The sequence below is a fragment of the Pseudocercospora fijiensis genome (genome assembly GCF_000340215.1).
Source record: "Pseudocercospora fijiensis CIRAD86 unplaced genomic scaffold MYCFIscaffold_1, whole genome shotgun sequence".
Taxonomy (NCBI): Eukaryota; Fungi; Ascomycota; class Dothideomycetes; order Mycosphaerellales; family Mycosphaerellaceae; genus Pseudocercospora; species Pseudocercospora fijiensis.
This window is the reverse complement of record NW_006921532.1, coordinates 4668765-4687817: the sequence shown is the minus strand read 5'-3', so window position 1 is coordinate 4687817 and position 19053 is coordinate 4668765. Positions and strand designations below refer to the sequence as shown.

General features: G+C 42.3%; 2 protein-coding genes across 2 annotated transcripts; one reads left to right on the top strand and one right to left on the bottom strand.

Moving 5' to 3' along the window:
- Positions 1-31: 31 nt before the first annotated feature.
- MYCFIDRAFT_25665 (uncharacterized protein) lies at positions 32-933 on the bottom strand (the record flags this gene model as incomplete). The annotated part of the gene is made up of 2 exons (XM_007921519.1): positions 32-510; positions 654-933. The coding sequence occupies 2 exons, from the start codon at positions 931-933 to the stop codon at positions 32-34; spliced, it is 759 nt and encodes a 252-aa protein (XP_007919710.1).
- A 488-nt stretch (positions 934-1421) lies between these two features.
- Positions 1422-1991, top strand: MYCFIDRAFT_169936 (uncharacterized protein; the record flags this gene model as incomplete). Its single annotated transcript, XM_007923207.1, has 5 exons — positions 1422-1443; positions 1467-1524; positions 1582-1611; positions 1657-1730; positions 1759-1991. The coding sequence occupies 5 exons, from the start codon at positions 1422-1424 to the stop codon at positions 1989-1991; spliced, it is 417 nt and encodes a 138-aa protein (XP_007921398.1).
- Between the last annotated feature and the right edge of the window lie 17062 nt (positions 1992-19053).

The following is a 19053-nucleotide window of genomic DNA, read 5'->3' as shown; positions in this document are numbered from 1 at the left end:
CATCCCGCCCGGCGATTCGATATACGCCGCCTCACCATGGCACTTTCTCCATCGTTCCATCCTCGAACTGCCAAAATCCATTCTCGTACTGCCCTTTAGCTGCCAATGCCAGTTCGACGAGCACCTGAGCACCTTGGAGAGGATCCTTTGGGCCTCGAAACCCGTTGAACGCTGTCTTACACCATCCTGGACTCACCACTTGCCATTCTAGCTCTGGAAGCGAGTGACTCATCTCGATCGTCAAGAGATTGAGCGCCGCCTTGGAAACGCTGTACGCAATCTTGTCTGTTGGCGGATTTGCGCCGCTCGTTACAAGCGCTAGGGATCCACGGGCCGAAGAGACGTTGAGGACCTTGGGATCGTCAGATGCTCTCAGAAGTGGAAGGAAAAGGGTCGCAACTAAAGCAATAGAAGTGACGTTTGTGTCCAGAACAGTAGCCCACGAGGCCCGAAAGTTTGCGATGTCCGTTGACGGTGATGTAGGTGCGACGCCGGCATTGTTGATCAGGACTGGTTTTTGAAGACTTCGTCAGCCAAATCTCGTGATCATGGGTTGCGCGCGGAATTGACACGAAAAATTTGTGCTGTAACGCAGGCTCATCCGAAAGGATCGCCGTTGAACAGTAGTATTGCGTATGCAAACTCTTACATACCATCAAGACGACCATACTTCTCTTCTACCAAGTTCACTGCTCTGAGTACGCTGTCATCTTGACTCACGTCAAGCTCGAGCGGTTGCAATGGGATCGGAACTCCCTGGCTTCGAAGCTGATCAACAGCATCCTGTGCTTTGGCGTAGGCTCGTGCGGCAACAATCAAGGTAACGTTTGAGGCGCGTTGGCTTAGAGCTTGAACGATGCTGAAACCGATGCCTCGATTGGCACCCGTAACTGGGATTATCTTGTTGGCCATATTAGATGGAGGGAGTATCATGCAAAGCTGGTGTTGAGCGTACGGCTTCCCTGTCGCTGAGATCCGTTGGTTATTTATGCTGCGTTGAGACTTCTAGGCACTTTCTTGTTGGAGGTTGGAGTCGTATGTCCGACGGAGTCGATCAATATTGGGAAAAGAATGCCCTCGGAATGATCGATTGCGATCACAACTGACAAGTCTAATAGTCAGGCGTCCATAGTCTCTCAGTGCTTAAGTCCGTGAGGGCGGCATTGCCTATTACGGTATAAAGCTGCTCGAGCGAGACGATGAAGCTCTGCTTCTGGTCATCTTGAGTGGGAAGTGTACTGTAGACCATCTTGCCACTTGGATCCTGATACATACCACCTTGTCCTCTTTCGCCCTTTGGCACAAGAATTTTGCATTTTTTACATGTCGGCGCCACAATCCGCCCACAAATCCGATCAAGATGGTAATAACACATTTTTGTGTTGCGCGACATGTCGAACGTAGAGATCATCAGGAATTCAATGCACAACGGGGGCCTATTGAGTCGAGTGCCATGTGCAATGTAGTTGTATCAGGCATGACTCAAAGCAGGATCGCAGGCAGCACTGGTGACCAGCCTGCTTTGTGAAGTTATAAAAAGGCTAGAGGCTCCCCGTTCGACCTTGTTCCTCTTTGCTCCAGCGTCCTTTGCCGTTACTGGCTCAGATCAATGTGTAGTAATCTGTTCTTTCGAAGGGTGAAATCTCGAATCGCGAGTCTGCCAGGCTCTTTTGCTCAATTTTTGAAACTTGTCGGTGGCCGCTGGGTCTTGATCCATGCTCACTGGCACCGTGTCGCTGTGACTTGCACCACTTCCAGCTGATGCGACTCCTCTTTCATCGTCCATCTGGCAAATGCCAGAGCGCGGAGAAGAACCTTCTTTGAAGTCTGAGTCCATACTGAGTTCTGATCAAGTTGCGGAAAGCTGGACGGCCTTGACCGCCCTCCACCAGGCAGCTGCCGCGGGCATCTTCAGTTGTTCAAGCGGACCTTCAATACTGAGGGTTGGCTTTTACCTGTCACTCGGCCGCGGGGAAGCCTGCGAGTGCTAAGCAGCTTACCGCTACCAATTTTGTTAGGTACTTTGCTCGTAGAATAGTATATCTTCCTCTCTTCTACGTACCTACGTATATAGTGCATTTTGAAGCCAAAGTTGTCGCTATAAAGCAGTAGTATAGCCGTTTCTAAGGTATTGCGAGGTAAAGAATGCGTCTAGGTAAAGAGCTTAGCGTAGAATACTAAGAGTTGCTAAAGGACTGCTTTGTATAAGGCAAAGATGTCTATTAAACTATAGAGATAAGTCGACTACCTATCTATAGGCGTACGGTATATAGAGCGCTCGATAACTAGCGGTTATTTAGCGAGATCTACTCTCCTTGTATTATAAAGCGAGGCTATAAGACTATTCTTAATAATAAGCAAGAGATATATATTAAGGCGTTGTTATCTAAGCGACCGGACTCGTACTTCGTAGAGGTAATATAGGCGCTTATCGACAAGTAGCCGGAGCTTTAAGAGGTATTAAAATACACGCATTTATCGAGTGTTTTAAAGCGGCGTAGTTAGAGGCGTAAATCGGTATAAAGGAAGGCGAAGGAGCGCAACCTATTGCTAAGGGCTCTATAGATATTTAGGTGCGCTAAATAGCTAGTAGATAGGTTAGTCTTTATCGACGAGACTGCCTATAATTAGAAGACTAGTTAGCGGAAGTATAGTTAGTCTCCGAAGGGCATTAACTATAGAGATTTCTAGTACGCGTAGCGAGAAGTAAGATAGTCTATACTGCCCGCTTTTACTATTAATAGATATCTACCCTATACGATTAGTCGATAAGGCTTAATAACTCGAGAGATCTTCGTCGCTTAGTTAACTAAGTAGGTAATACCTTACCTCGAAGGCTATCCGCCGATAATCTTTATAATAGACAATACTAGCATCTACTATAGCTCGGAGGTAAGAGAGGCGATATTGTTAGCTAGTTACTAACTCGAATACTTGCCTCCGTACTTACCGGATTTGAATCCTATCGAATAGACCTTTAACTGCTTAAAGTGCTATATTAAAAGGCACATTCGCGACGTAGAATGCTTCTTAAACTTCGGCGACTTCTTATATTATTACCTATAGCGATATTAAGGGCTAAGGGCGTAGAAACTCTTCGAATATACCGGATATAACGTCTACTGCCTAGATTTCGCGTTTTCTAAAGAGGGCTTCGTTAGTGCCGCCGGACACGTATAAGATCTAATAGGTCTCGATCCGGAAGAGTCTACTTAGTATAACTAGTATATATATACGCCGCTAGCGTCGATTAGTAAGTAGAATAAGGATATAGATAGCGAAGAAGAATCTAAAGAAGAATAGGACTAATAACGTAATGTTCGCGGCAAGTGCGCTAGTACGACTAGCGCGCTCGAGCCTAAGAAGTATTATAAATGTTCGAATTCTAAGCTTTTATATAAAAAGGAAATCTTAATATACAACGCAATACTATACTAGATATTTAATATATAAGATGTGTTTAGTCTGATTAGTCCGCGCCTGCAATAATTACAAAAAATAATAGTATTAACGTTATATAGTACTATAAGAAGTAAAGCCTAAATTCGCACTTTATATAGTATCCTTAGCTCCGGCTAGCTCCGCCGCTATAATCTTATCGGCCTCTAGTATTAGGAACTTCTCGATTGCTTCCTTTATCCTATACCTTATACTAGCCTTTGTTTTGAACTCTTCCTGCTATTGTTTCTTGCTTATATTAGCGATAGTAACTAGGTCGAAGTCCTCGTCGATATAGGTCTTCTATATAGCTCGCATTTCCGCCGAGTCGTAAAATAGCGGTATCTCGAGTACCTACTAGAAGAATCCGACCCGTAGCTCCTTACCCTCTCTTAACCCTTCCGGCTGTTAGGGCTAAAGAGGCTATACGTGATTAGTATGTAACTAGGCTAAGTAAAGCTAGGGTCTTAGTACCTTAGGTAGGGCTTAGCGCTTAGCAATAGGCTAACTTGCCTACCTTCCTCCCTCTCCTCCTAGCTCCTTATCGAATACTACCTATACCTACTACTACCCTATCTACCTGCTAACAGACCCTTCTTATATAGTATTCGATCCACCCTTTAAGGGCAGTAGCTAGATAGTCCTTATTTCAAGCTTTTAGCGGTATAGCTACGAAAACTATCGATTTAACTATATTGCGCTCGAAGAACGGGACCTATACGTACTATTCTATTAAAACAACTATACCAATTATCAAGCAAGGCCTTCTATACGGCCTATTACACTAAGTCAAGCATATTAGAACGATACTCGCTAATTCCGCTATACCCGCATCTTAGGGGCTAATAATATATTATTAGTATCGCCCCTTATAATAGCTAGTTTATTACGAAACAACAACTGTACTACCGCTAGTAGCGCCAGCAACGACAACGCTAGCGGCATAGTGCCTACTAAAGCGCCTCCTACTAAAGTGCCTACTAGAGCACCTGCTAAAGTGCCTCCTACTAAAGAGCCTACTGCTAGGCCTGCCGAAGAACCTATAATTCTAGGTAACGACCTAGAGTTGCCTATTAACGACATTCTTAGCAATATTGTTAACCGTCGATATAGCTAACTAGCCTTTGGCCCCTAGCTAGTAGCGAGGCTTTAAGAGGCTACCTAAAACAGGCTTACTGCCTTGCGTTAAAAACAATAGCTAAAGGATAATCTTCTCGAGATTCGCCGCCTCTAGGAATCTCTAACAACTACTACTAAGCTAATAGCAGGACCTTCTTTACTACCTATCTAAAAGAAGGACGCTAAACTTAAGGACTATACTGTATTTAATAGCTCTAGTCGAAAGCAGTACAACGACTACATTCGTAACTATAAACTTAACTAGCGCAATATACTAAGAGTACTACTAGACGACTATTCCTTAGTCGTACACGCTATATAGTATATCAATAGCGACCTAAAGCGCATATAGGATAACTATTTCGACTCCCTCGACGACTAGACTACTATTTAGTAGCAGACCTATAAAACTATTATACTAGATACCCTTAGAAACCCTATACTAAGGTAATAATATACTTAGGACCTATATCTTCGAGCTAAATAGAAGACTAATTAATCGGCTCGCTTATTTGAAGCCTATTTAAAGACCCTCGAGGATAACCTTCCGCCTAAGACTAATTCTATATAGATCTCGGAAATACGCCTAAAACTTAGATAGGAACTTATCCTCGAATTGGACCGTCGCCGTATATTCGAACAAGCTAACCTAACACGCATTCAATTCATAGTCGAAGTAGAAACAGCCAAACGAGCTATCTAGCTCTAATAACGACTAGAATCGAGGATCCGGCTAGCTAGTACTAACCGCGGTAATCGTAGTAGCCGCGGAGGAAATTAAGGTTCCTACTATAACAATAATACTAATAATAGGAATAGTAACAATAACCGTAGAAGAGGCCGTAGCCGCCGGCTATATAGAGGAGGCCGCGATAGGGGCCGTAGAAGGGGCTCGTATCCCTATAGTACTAATCGCTTAACTAATAATAGTAGCAATAGCGGCTATAGCAACCCTCTAACCGGATTGAAGTGCTTTAATTATAATAGTACTAGCTATCTACTAGGCTAATGCGACAAACCTAAGGACTAGGCCCGAATTAACCGTGCTTCCGCTAAGTATAGGAAACACCTTTTAGCCGCTAATGCTACCCTAGTCGGCTCTTTTAATTAGTCGAAAAAAGAGTAAGCGCCGCACTAACTATTAGCCTTATACGGCGTAAGACTATCGACATTGTACTAGCTATTACACGTACCTGTCTTATATCTAAGCGCGATACTAACTATAAGGCAAAGGTTATACTAGACCTCGGAAATTTAGTTAGTGCCCTTATTAGCTATCGCCTAGCTAAGCAATTAGACCTCCGACAACTGCCGAAAACTAACCTGCTAACCCTTGCTTAGTTTAATAACGCTCGGCACTTAACCTATAGGGCCTACTATATTCCTATAGTTCTAAAAGACGACCTCGGAAATGAACGCCTACTAAACTTTACTACCTACGCAGTAGATATAGACAGCCTTCTATCCGACATTGTTATTAGCAACCCTGTTCTTAAGTACTATGCTATAGTTATAGACTTAGGCAGTTAACAATAGCGATTTAGAATCGCTAGGAAAGAGGACATTAAATATATTAATGTTAGCGAGTATCCTAATGATATTAGGGTCCTGTTTATTAGCAACCTAATACTAGCCTCCGCCTTAGCTAATCCGACTACCGACCTACTCGGTAGTAATAACGATAAACCTGTACCCCCTAATAGCATAGACCCTAATTAGCTCGAACGTATACTAGTGCCTATTCGAGAGACCTATATTAATGTATTCAAACATTACCTAGTATCGATATTGCCTATGTTTAAGGAGACGGATTATAAGATTGATATTATAGAGGGCAAGGAGGTTCCTTTTAGCCCCCTCTACAACCTTAGTAAGCGAGAGCTTACTATATTGCGTAAGTACCTAGAGGAAAACCTAGCTAATAGCCGCATTCGGTATAGTAATAGCCCTACTAGTGCCCCTATCCTATTCGTACTAAAGAAGGATAGTAGCCTACGCCTCTATATCGATTATCGTAGGCTTAATGCTATTACTATTAAAGATCGCTGTCCACTTCCTCTTATTAATAAGACCCTCGATCGCCTTTCTAGTGCCTACTACTATACTATATTAGACATTAAGGACGCCTATTACCGCATTTGTATTCGTAAGGGCGATAAATAGAAGATAGCCTTTCGCACTCGCTATAGCCATTTCGAGTACTTAGTTATACTATTTAGGCTAGCTAATGCCCCTGCTACATTCTAGTCCTATATTAATCGGGCCCTATTAGGCCTATTAGATTACCTCTATATAGTTTACCTAGATAACATCCTAGTTTATATACACTTACCTAATATTGCGGAGTACTAGGCTATAGTCCGCAAGGTCCTTAACCGCCTGCGAGCCTATAGACTATATTGCAAGCCTTCTAAATGCACCTTTGCTGCTAAGGAGGTAGCCTTCCTTAGTTTTATCGTATTAACTAATAGTATTAAGGCTAATCCTAATCGGATTAAAACAATTACTAAATAGCCTATTCCTACGTCTATTAAGGAGCTTTAATCGTTCCTCGGCTTTGCTAATTTCTACCGCCGTTTTATTAAGGGCTATTTGAGGCATATAATACTATTAACTAAGCTTACTAAGACTAAGGCAAACCCTTCTAGAGAGTTTAGGTAGACTAACAAAACGCAAGCCGCTTTTAACGGTCTAAAGAAGCGATTTACTAAAGTCCCCTTATTATACTATTTCGTACTAAGCAAACAGATCCGAATTGAGACTAACGCTTTACAGTTCGCTATATTAGCTATTATATTACAACAGGCTAATAATACCTACTAGCACCTAATTGCCTTCTTCTCGAGGAAGATAATTAATGCTAAACGTCGCTACGAGACCTACGAGCAAGAGCTCTTAGCTATTATTAAAGCCTTTAAGTATTAGCGCTACTATCTTAATAGTGCTTAGTATACAATTCAGGTCTATACAGACTATAACAACCTCCGTAGCATTACTAAGGTTACTAGGGTTATAGGTCGATAGGCTAGATAGGCCGTCTACCTCGCCGGGTTTAATTTTAATATATTATACCGGCTAGGCGTAAGTAACTCTACCGATAGCCTATCGAGGCGACCTAATTACGATAGCGAGACCTAACATATCAATTCTTTGTTTCTAACCCTATAGCATAAGATTGCTATAGCCCGTATTATTAATAAGCAAGCGTAGGATAAGCGGACTTCTAGACCCCGCGGCGACAACAAATACTATAGCGGAGTTGTCGTTCTTCTAGTGCATATTAAAAGAAAGGACGTAGATCGCTCGAGCTATAATAACTCGATTAAAGACATTGCTATCTATAGTAATAGCCTATATAGCGATAGCACTATAGAAGAGGTTGTAGTAGTTCCGGCTGCTAGTGCTATTAGATGCATACAATGCGTACCTCGTTCGACAGTACGGGTACTATTAAATAACCTTGCAAATAGGGATAGTTAATCGTTTATAGATAAGCTATTACGTACTTAGTAGAGGGACGCCTTTGCTGTCGAGCGTATTAATAAGCTTGTAAGTAGGCGGGCGACTCGATCTAGTAAGAGTAATAACAATTAGTCGATCGACGACAAAGGTTACTTAAAGTTTAAGGGCAGGTATTATATCCCTGCTAAACAATCGATTAGACAAGAGCTTTTAAAGAGGCACTATAATAGTAAACTCGCTAGTTACTATAGTATAGAGAGGTCGCACGAGTTACTATCGCGCATATACTACTAGCTAAATAGTAAGCGATATATAAAGGAGTATATATAGACCTGTGCAGTATGCTAGCGAGTTAAAGCACTAAAGCACTTACTATTTGGCGAGTTGTCTTTACTCCCTGTTCTAAAGAAGCCTTTTACAGAGCTTATAATAGACTTTATTATAGGTCTTCCCCCTACTAAGCGAAGAGGAAGTAAAGACGTCTTTAACGCTATACTAGTTATTATAGACCGATTTACTAAGGGTGCTCGTTACATTCCTACTCGAAAGGATTGGACTACTATTAATATAGCTAAAGCCCTATAGAACAACATCTTCTATAGCTATTAGGGGACCCCTAAGGGGATAGTCTCCGATAGGGGCTCGACATTTATATCGCACTATTAGAGCGAATTATGCCTACAGCTAAGACTAAAGCATCGGCTATTAACAGCCTTCTATCTACAGACTAACGGTTAGATAGAGAGGCAAAATGCTACGCTATAGCAGTACCTGCGTAGCTACATTAATAAAGACTCTAACAGATGGGTTAACCTTCTACAACTAGCCGAATTCGTATACAATAATAGTGTGTATTTATTAACTAAGGTCTTACCCTATATAGCTATAATAGGCTAGAACGCTACTATACTACAAGACCCCCTATCGCTCGAGGCCGAGCGTAAGGAAAGGGAAGCGCGTTAAGTACCCGAAATACTAGCGGCTATTAAGAGGGTTCAGAAGATACGGGAAATCTATACTAAGATAGCCGAGAAGTTGACAAAGGCTTAAGAGTACTAAAAGACCTACTACGACAAGCACTATACGCTAAGGACCTTTAAACAAGGCGACATAGTTATACTAAGCACTAAGAACCTCCGCATCCGCAAGCACCTATTACCTAACGGCAAAACAAGGCCTAAGCTCGTACTAAGATACATTAGTCTATTCCGCATTCGAGAAGTTAAGGGCTCCTCCGTATAGGCCTATTAGTTGTAGCTTCCTCCTTATTACACTATCTATAACACCTTCTATATATCCCTCTTTAAGCTATATTACCTACGCGAGGGGGATAAAGCCCCTACTAAATATAAAGACATACTAGCAGATAGTAAAGAGCTGTAGTCTATAGAACGTATTCTAAAGCACCGGACTAGGCAAGGCAAGAAGGAGTACCTATTAAGATAGCAAGGCTATTTACCTAAATAGGACTTATAAGAAGCTAAAGGTTCCTTTAAGGACATAACTAAGTTGTTAGATAAGTATTGGACTAGTATAAAGAATAAGAAGAAGGCTAAGGGCCTATTGTTAGAGGCTACACGTAATTGGTATGTAACTAGCTCGAGTAAAGCTAGGGTTTCAGTGCCTTAGGCAGGGCTTAGCGCTTAGCGTTAGGCTAACTAGCCTGCCTTCCTCCTTCTCCTCCTAGTTCTCTATCGAATACTACTCGTACCTACTACTACCCTATCTACCTGCTAATATACCCTTCTTATATAGTATTCGATCTACCCTTTAAGGGCAGCAGCTAGATAGTCCTTATTTTAAGCTTTTAGCGGTATAGCTACGAAAACTATCGATTTAACTATATTGCGCCCGAAGAACGGGACCTATACGTACTATTCTATCGAAACAACCGTACTAATTATTAAGTAAGGCCTTCTATACGGCCTATTACACTAAGTTAATCGCACTAAGCCGATACCTACTAATTCCGCTATATCCGCATCTTAGGGGCCTATAATACATTATTAGTGTCGCCCCTTATAATAGCTAGTTTATTACAAAACAACAACCGCGGCGCCGCTAGCAGCGCTAGCAATAACAACACTAGTAGCATAGCGCCTACCGAAGTACCTACTAAATTGCCTACTAGAGCACCTGCTAAAGTACCTACTAAATAGCCTACTACTAGGCCTGCCGAAGAACCTATAGTTCTAGGTAACGACCTAGAGTTGCCTGTTAACGACATACTTAACAATATTGTTAATCGACGATATAGCTAACTAGCCTTTAGCCCCTAGCTAGTAGCGAGACTTTAAGAAGCTACCCGAAACAAGCTCGCTGCTCTACGTTAAGAACAATAGCTAAAGGACAATCTCCTCGAAATTCGCCGCCTTTAGGAGGCCCTAACAACTAATACTAGGCCGATAGCAGGGCCTTCCTTACTATTAGTCCTAGTCTAGAAGAAGGATGCTAAACTTAAGGACTGCACCGTGTTTAATAGCTCTAGCCGAAAGCAGTATAACGACTACATTCGTAACTGTAAGCTTAACTAGCGCAACGTACTAAGAGCGCTACTAGACGACTATTCCTTAGTCGTATACGCTATGTAGTACATTAATAGCGACCTAAAGCGTATATAGGATAACCATTTTGATTCCCTTTACGACTAGACCGCTGTTTAGTAGCAAGACTATAAGACTATTATGCTAGACACCCTTAGAAACCCTATACTAAGGCAATAACACGCTTAGGACTAGTACCTTCGAGCTAAATAAAAGACTAATCAATCGGCTCGCTTATTTAAGGCCTATTTAAAGACCCTCGAGGACGATTTGCTAGCTAAGACCGACTCTATCTAGATTTCCGAAATACGCCCTAAATTGCGATAGGAATTAGTCCTTAAATTAGACCGCCGCCGTATATTTAAACAGACTAATCTTACACGCATTTAATTTATAGTTAAAGTCGAGACTATAGAGCGTGTAGTATAGCTCTAATAACGGTTAGAATCTAAGATACGCCTAGCTACCTATCGTAGCCGCGGAGGAAACTAAGGTTCCTACTAGAGCAATAGTGCTAACAATAGGAATAGTAGCAACGACCGTAGGAGAAGCCGTAGCCGACGGCTATATAGAGGAGGCCGTAATAGGGGCCGTAGAAGGGGCTCGTATCCCTATAATACTAACCGCTCGACTAATAATAGCAGCAACAATAGCTACGGTAACAATCTCCCGACCGGATTAAAGTGCTTTAACTATAACAGCACTAGCCATCTACTAGGCTAATGCGACAAACCTAAGGACTAGGCCCGAATCGACCGTGCTACCGCCGAACACCGAAAGCACCTTTTAGTAGCTAACGCTATCCCTATAGGCTAACCTTCTTATTAGTCGAAAAAAGAGTAAGCGCCGTACTAACTGTTAGCCTTATGCGGCGTAAGACTATCGACATTATACTAGCTATTATACGTACCTGTCTTATATCTAGGCGCAATACTAACTATAAGGCAAAGGTTATGCTAGACCCCGGAAATTCAGTTAGCGCCCTTATTAGCTATCGCCTAGCTAAGCAATTAGACCTTCGACAACTGCCGAAGACTAACCTACTAACCCTTGCTTGGTTTAATAACGCTCGGCACTTAACCTACGGAGCCTACTATGTCTATATAGCTCTAAAGGACGACCTCGGAAATAAACGCCTACTAAACTTTACTGCCTACGCGGTAGACATAGACAGCCTCCTATCCGATATTGTTATTAGCAACCCTGTTCTTAAGTACTATGCTATAGTTATAGACTTAGGCAGTTAATAATAGCGATTTAGAATCGCTAGGAAAGAGGATATTAAACACATCGACATTAGCAAGTATCCTAACGATATTAGGGTCCTATTTATTAGCAACCTAACTCCCGCCTTAGCTAATCTAACTACCGACCTGCTCGGTAGTAATAACGATAAACTAGTGCCCCCTAATGGCATAGATCCTAAACAGCTTAAGCGCATACTAGAACCTATTCGAGAGACCTATATTAATGTGTTTAAACACTACTTAGCATCGACATTGCCTAAGTTCAAAGAGACGGATTATAAGATTGATATTATAGAGGGCAAAGAGGTCCCTTTTAGACCCCTCTATAACCTTAGTAAACGAGAGCTTGCTATATTGCGTAAGTACCTAGAGGAAAACCTAGCTAATAGCCGGATACGGTATAGTAACAGCCCTGCTAGTGCCCCTATCCTGTTCGTACTAAAGAAAGATAGTAGCCTGCGCATCTATATCGATTATCGTAGGCTTAATGCTATTACTATTAAAGATCGTTGTCTACTTCCTCTTATTAATAAGACCCTTAATCGCCTTTCTAGTGCCTACTACTATACTATATTAGACATTAAGGACGCCTATTACCGCATCCGTATTCGTAAGGGCGATAAATAGAAGACAGCCTTTCGTACTCGCTATAGCCATTTTAAGTACTTAGTTATGCTATTTGGGCTAGCTAATGCCCCTACTACATTCTAGTCCTACATTAATCGGGCCCTATTAGGCCTATTAGATTACCTCTGTATAGTTTACCTAGATAACATCCTAGTTTATACACACTCTCCTAATATTACGGAATACTAGGCTATAGTCCGTAAGGTACTCGATCGCCTAAGGGCCTATAGCTTATATTGCAAGCCTTCTAAATGCACCTTTGCTACTAAAGAGGTGTCCTTCCTTAGCTTCCTCGTGTTAACCGAGGGTGTTAAGGCTAATCCTAATCGGATTAAGACTATTACTAAGTAGCCGACGCCTACTAGTATTAAAGAGCTTTAATTATTCCTAGGTTTTACTAACTTCTACCGTCGATTTATCGAAGGTTACTCGCGGCACGTAATGCTACTAACTAAGCTTACCAAAACTAAGGCTAACCCGACTAGAGAATTCAAATAGACTAATAGAGCACAAGCCGCTTTTAACGGTCTAAAGCGACGCTTTACTAAAGTCCCCTTATTACACTATTTCGTACTAAACAAGCAGATCCGAATTAAGACTAACGCTTTACAGTTCGCTGTATCGGCTATTATATCCTAGCAATCAGATAATAACTATTACTAGCACCCGATTGCCTTCTTCTCGAGGAAGATAATTAATATAGAGCGTCGCTACGAGATATATAAGTAAGAGCTCCTAGCTATTGTCGAAGCCTTTAAGCATTAGAGGTACTATCTCGATAGTGCACAGCATACTATTTAGGTCTATACGGACTATAACAACCTCCGTAGAATTACGAAGGTTACTAGGATTATAGGTCGATAGGCTAGATAGGCCGTCTACCTCGCTAGGTTTAATTTTAATATATTATATCGGCTAGGCGTAAGCAACCCTGCTAATAGCCTATCGAGGCGACCTAATTACGATAGCGGGACTTAGCAATCTATTAATTCATTGTTTCTAACCCTGCAGTATAAGATTACTATAGCCCGTATTGTTAATAAGTACGCGTAGGATAAGCGGCTTACCGGACTCTGCGACGGCTTAAAGTATATTAATGCTCTTACTATATTAATAGTGCGTGTTAAGGCAAGAGCTAAGGATACAGACAGGAGAAGTTATAATAACTCCCTAGTCGATATTGCTATATATAGTAATAGCGATTAAAGCACTAATACAGTTAATCCGGCTGCTAGTACTATTAGATATATATAATGCGTACCTCGTTTAATAGCGAGGGTGCTATTAAATAACCTTGCAAATAGGGATAGTTAATCGTTCATAGATAAGCTATTACGGGCTTAGCAGAGGGACGCCTTTGCTGCTAAACGTATAGACAAGCTTGTAAGTAGGCGAAAGACTCGATCTAGTAAGAGTAATAACTAGTCGATCGATAACAAAGGTTATTTAAAGTTCAAGGGCAGATACTATATCCCCGCTAAACATTCGATCCGATAAGAGCTTCTTAAGCGACACTATAATAGTAAGCTTGCTAGTTACTATAGTATAGAGAGGTCGCACGAGCTACTATCGCGCACATACTACTAGCTAAATAGTAAGCGGGATATAAAGGACTACGTAAATACGTATACCGTATATTAACGAGTTAAAGCACTAAAGTACTTACTATTTAGCGAGTTGTCTTTACTCCCTATTCTAAAGAAGCCATTTGCTAAGCTTATAATAGATTTTATTATAGGCCTCCCGCCTACTAAGCGTAAAGGTAGCAAGGATATGTATAATGCTATCCTAGTTGTCGTAGATCGGTTTACTAAGGGCGCTCGTTATATTCCTGCCCGAAAGGATTAGACGGCTATTAACCTAGCTAAGTCGTTGTAGAACAATATCTTCTATAGCTATTAGGGAACCCCTAAGGGGATAGTCTCCGACCGGGGCTCGACATTTATATCTTACTATTAGAGTAAGATTTGCCTGCAGCTAAGACTCAAGCATCGCCTGTCTATAGCATTCTATCTATAAATAGATAGTTAGACTAAAAGGCAGAATGCTACCCTATAGCAGTACCTACGCAGTTACATTAACGAGAACCCTAACGACTAGGTCAACCTCCTATAGCTAGCTAAATTCGTATATAATAACAGTGTCTACTTATTAACTAAGGTGTTACTATATATAGCTATAATAGGCTAGAACGTAGCTATGCTACAAGATCCCCTATCGCTCGAGGCCGAGCGCAAGGAAAGGGAAGCGTGTCAAGTACTAACACCTAAGACACTAGCGGCTATTAAGAGGGTTTAAAAGATACGAGAGATTTACGCTAAGATAGCTAACAAACTAGCGAAGGCCTAGGCCTATTAGAAGGCCTATTACGACAAATACTACATACCGATAACCTTTAAACAAGACGATATAGTTATGCTAAGCACTAAGAACCTCTGTATCCGTAAGCACCTATCCCCTAATAGCAAAATAAGGCCCAAGCTCGCACTAAGATACATTAGTCCATTCCGCATTCGAGAAGTTAAGGGCTCCTCCGCATAGGCCTATTAGTTGTAGCTTCCTCCTTATTACACTATCTATAACACCTTCTATATATCCCTCCTTAAGCTATATTACCTACGCGAGGGGGATAAAGCCCCTGCTAAATACGAAGACATACTAGCGGATAGTAAAGAGCTATAGTCTATAGAACGTATCCTATAGCACCGGACTAGGAAAGGCAAGAAGGAGTACCTATTAAGATAGTAAGGCTATTTACCTAAATAGGACTTATAGGAGGCTAAAGACTCGTTTAAGGACATAACTAAGTTATTAGATAAGTATTAGACTAGCGTAAAGAACACGAAGAAGGCTAAGAGCTTATAATGCCTATAATGTTACTACTAAGCCTAGGAACAATGCTACCCCCGGGGTGCTATTAAGCTAACTAATTAGAGGCCGGCAAACTAGGACAATAAGACTATACTACTATAATAAACGCGCACCGAGTGTTAATAAGCGCGCTATAACGCGCCAACTATTCGCTACTCTTTTAGGAAACTACCTCTCTACTAACGCGCCCTATAAGGCCCTTCTCCTAGTATTTAGGTCCCCCTCTTATTCCTTCCTTCTATCGAGGCCTCGAGGCCTAGGCGATCGGCGAGGGCGGCGCGTAGGCGCGTAGAAGGGTAATAATAATAATAACGACAGCGTCTCGCTTATACTAAAGGGCGGCACGGCCGGCGCGGCTATGTTAGTAACGGTATTGCGGAGTGTATTGTTAGTTAAAGAAGGAAATTGAAATAAGGTAAAGTTAGCGCTAAGACGACTAGCGCCGCTATTGTTAACATTACTTGCTATTATCGCTACGCCTATAGATACAACCTTACCTACTAAAGGACGGAAACTAATACTACTACCACCACTCGTAGCAATAGTATAGGCTACCGAGGGTAACATAACCTATAGCAATATAGGCAGCTATGTTTAGCAAGATAGGATGACGAGACTGTCGCTTAGGCTAATAACTAGAGCCCTGCAATATAGGCATTGTAGAAGTGTAATATGAACAATGTGCTATACGAGGTTAATGATCTGTCTACTCTGTAGAAGGAGGCCTCTTATATAGGCTCAAAACTAGCCTATAGGTGTAGGGCCGGTTACTAGCCAATATCCCTCCCTTTCTTCGTGTCTAACTAGACACGTTTCACATTATGCGCGCTCAAAACAAACATGTATGCATCCTTAGCGCTCTTAGCTAAGGCTATTCTTAGAACTCCGCAATAACACCCCCGGGGTAGTATTAATCCCAGATGCTATAATTATACAAAAACAACTTCCTAAGCAACACTATACAGACTTACTGTTGCTTTAACGCGCCGTAATCCTTACTAGCAATAACCTTATCTGCTAGTCGGCTCTCGAAATCTCCTCCGCATGCGTTGAAGCTATTAGCACCGAAGTACTGCCCCTCGTAGAAAGCTTGATTAACGAGGAGGTTAATAGCCTTTTCCGTCGCAGCCTTCTCCTAATCGTGCAGATATTCCTTAAGTCCCTCGTTATTAAGCTAGAGGATCTATTCAACTTCGTTCTAAATAACGTAACTTAACTAAGGAATCCTACTAACTAGAGCGTCGGAGATATAGCCGAGGCCTTCGACTAAGATAGCCGTAGGGAAAGCGAATAGCACGAAGGAGTTAGAGGCTAGGAGGGCGGTTAGATTGCGGTATACTTTAGCAACCTAAGAGACTATTAAGTTCTCGTAGCCCTTAACCTTAGTACCGTTAATAACGCGAGAGTAGCCTAGGTTAATTAACATGCGGTTGCTCTTAGTCTTCAGATTACTATATAGCAGGTATAGCATCTAAATAGAGACCTCGCACTCCTTTAGAGGGTTGAGGATCTACTCCGCTTTACGCCCCTCACTATTAGGCTAACTATCGAATATGTAGTCGAGGTCGTCGTCGGTAAGGTGCTTGTTAGTAATCTTGCCGATCTTGCTTAGTAGGACTAGGCTACGAGCCTTAAGCTTCTTAACCTAGTTCGTAAAGACCTCGGGCTAATATATGCCTTCGACAATAGTAGAGCAGCTAGTCTCATCCTTAGATATAAGGCAGACCTTAATGCGTAGGTAACTAGCACCCTCGCTAGCTACGAGCTTAACTATATCTTATCCGAGACGAGCAGACTCCTTAGAAGGACAGTTTTCGTAAGTACCGCTAACCTTAAAGAACTTAGTAGGCTTAGGGACGGAGATAAGCTCGTATACGTAATTAGGTCGAAGGGCGACAGCTAAGAGCTATAGGGCAGGGTGCTAGCGGACGATTTAGTTACTTACACTATAAGTTTAAAGGGCATTGCGGCCTTCTTACTTAGACTTAGGCATCGCACGCATATGCTAAAGGTACATTTTAAACTCCTCCTACATTAGGTCGATAAGGAAAGGAAGATATACTCTATAAGGCTCTTACAACTAACTAAAGACTTAAGGGAAGATAGCATTACTAGTCTAGCGAAAGCGGTCGAAGGAAGTGCCTTAGCTAAGGATGCCGGTAACGAACTTGCTCTAGCGATCCGTTAGCGTAAGGGCGCGAGTAACAGTACTAGTAGGGTTGAACGCGTAGAGTCCTAGAGATGTCGGGGCGGCAATAGGGCGTCTAGGAAACCAGTTAGCATAGGCCTAATCAGCCTTAAGGGTAGCGAAGGCGTCTAGATTAGGAACCTTGCGACTAATCTTTAATAGGCGACCGACGAGGACACTCGCCTTAGCACTAGCATAGAGACTATAGACCTTAGCGGCCTTCTTAATATAGTTAGTATATATAGAGAACGGCTCTTCTCCTAGCTTGCTAAGGTCGTCGAGCTGTTAATAGATAGAGAGGGCGGTAGGAGCTTCGCCTATTGCGGCTTTAGGAACTATATCGATCTTAGTAATAAGGTGCGCAATAGAGTCGCCCTTGCAAGAACTATAGATATTCTTAGTTAATAGGATCGGCGAGAACTCTCTATCTCTACGCTCGCTAAAGGAGCCTTCGGAGGAGACATCTTCTAGTAGTATATCTAGCATATTAACATCCGAGTTACTATAGTTAGCACTATAGTCAGTACTAGAAGGGGCGCTATACTTCTTAGTAGCCTTGCGGAGGGCCTAGCGAGCATGCAATGCCTTCTTACGCGCTGCTTCGGCCTTAGCGCGCTCGTCTTCAACTTCCTAAGGGACCTTACGGTTGCGGGTCGAGCGACGGTCTTAAGCCTGCATCTCCGTAGCGAGCGCGAGACTAGCAGCCGTATCGGCCTCTATTTCTAGGCGAAGAGCCTTACGTTTAAGGACATTAACGATAGGAGCCTCTTAACCTTTAACAATAAAGCCTATACTATTAATACGATAGCCCTTCTCTTTTAGTAGATCCTTAGTTGTCTATACGTTAAGATCGACCTAGACAATTGTATCGTAGTGCTACTTCTAGTAGGATGTCGTAAAGTCGTTAAGCGCAAAGGACAAGTTAAGCGACTACTTGCCTACCTTCTTACTAGCGGTAGACATACGATAGATTATAGTACGGGAAAGGTACTCGGCGCCTTAACGACGGACCTTGTACTTATTAACGAACGAAGAGACCTGCTTTATACGCTCTTATCTACCGTAGGCGAAGTTAATAAGGCTCTTAGGAAGACTGCTTAGTCCTCCCTAATGTTCGAAGGCCTAGTCGAGGGTCTTAAAGCGTAAACGAATCTAGGTGCCGGTAGTCTCGAGGCTATAGACGATAGGAAAGGCTTGTTTAATATCTATATCGTTAAGAACCTCGCGCTTAAAGATACGCTTACCGATAGACTAACGCAAGTTGTTTATACCGTACGCAACTAAGATAGCAGCCTTCTTAATGTTCCTATCGATAACGCGTAGTAGGGTACGAGCGTTCTAGATCTTCTCTTAAGGATCTTTAAGGGCGGTAACGATCTAGAAGCAGTGCTCGAGGCTGGTTGTAGCAGCTAAGGCGCTGTCGGATAGGGCTTCGATCGGGACTAGTACGCCTAGGTTTAGGGCTCGTAGGTTGCCGCTACTACTAGCGCCTAGCGGATTTAGGGCGCCGGAAGACATCTTAGTCGACCGGAGCGGAAAGGAGTTAGTAACGAGCTTG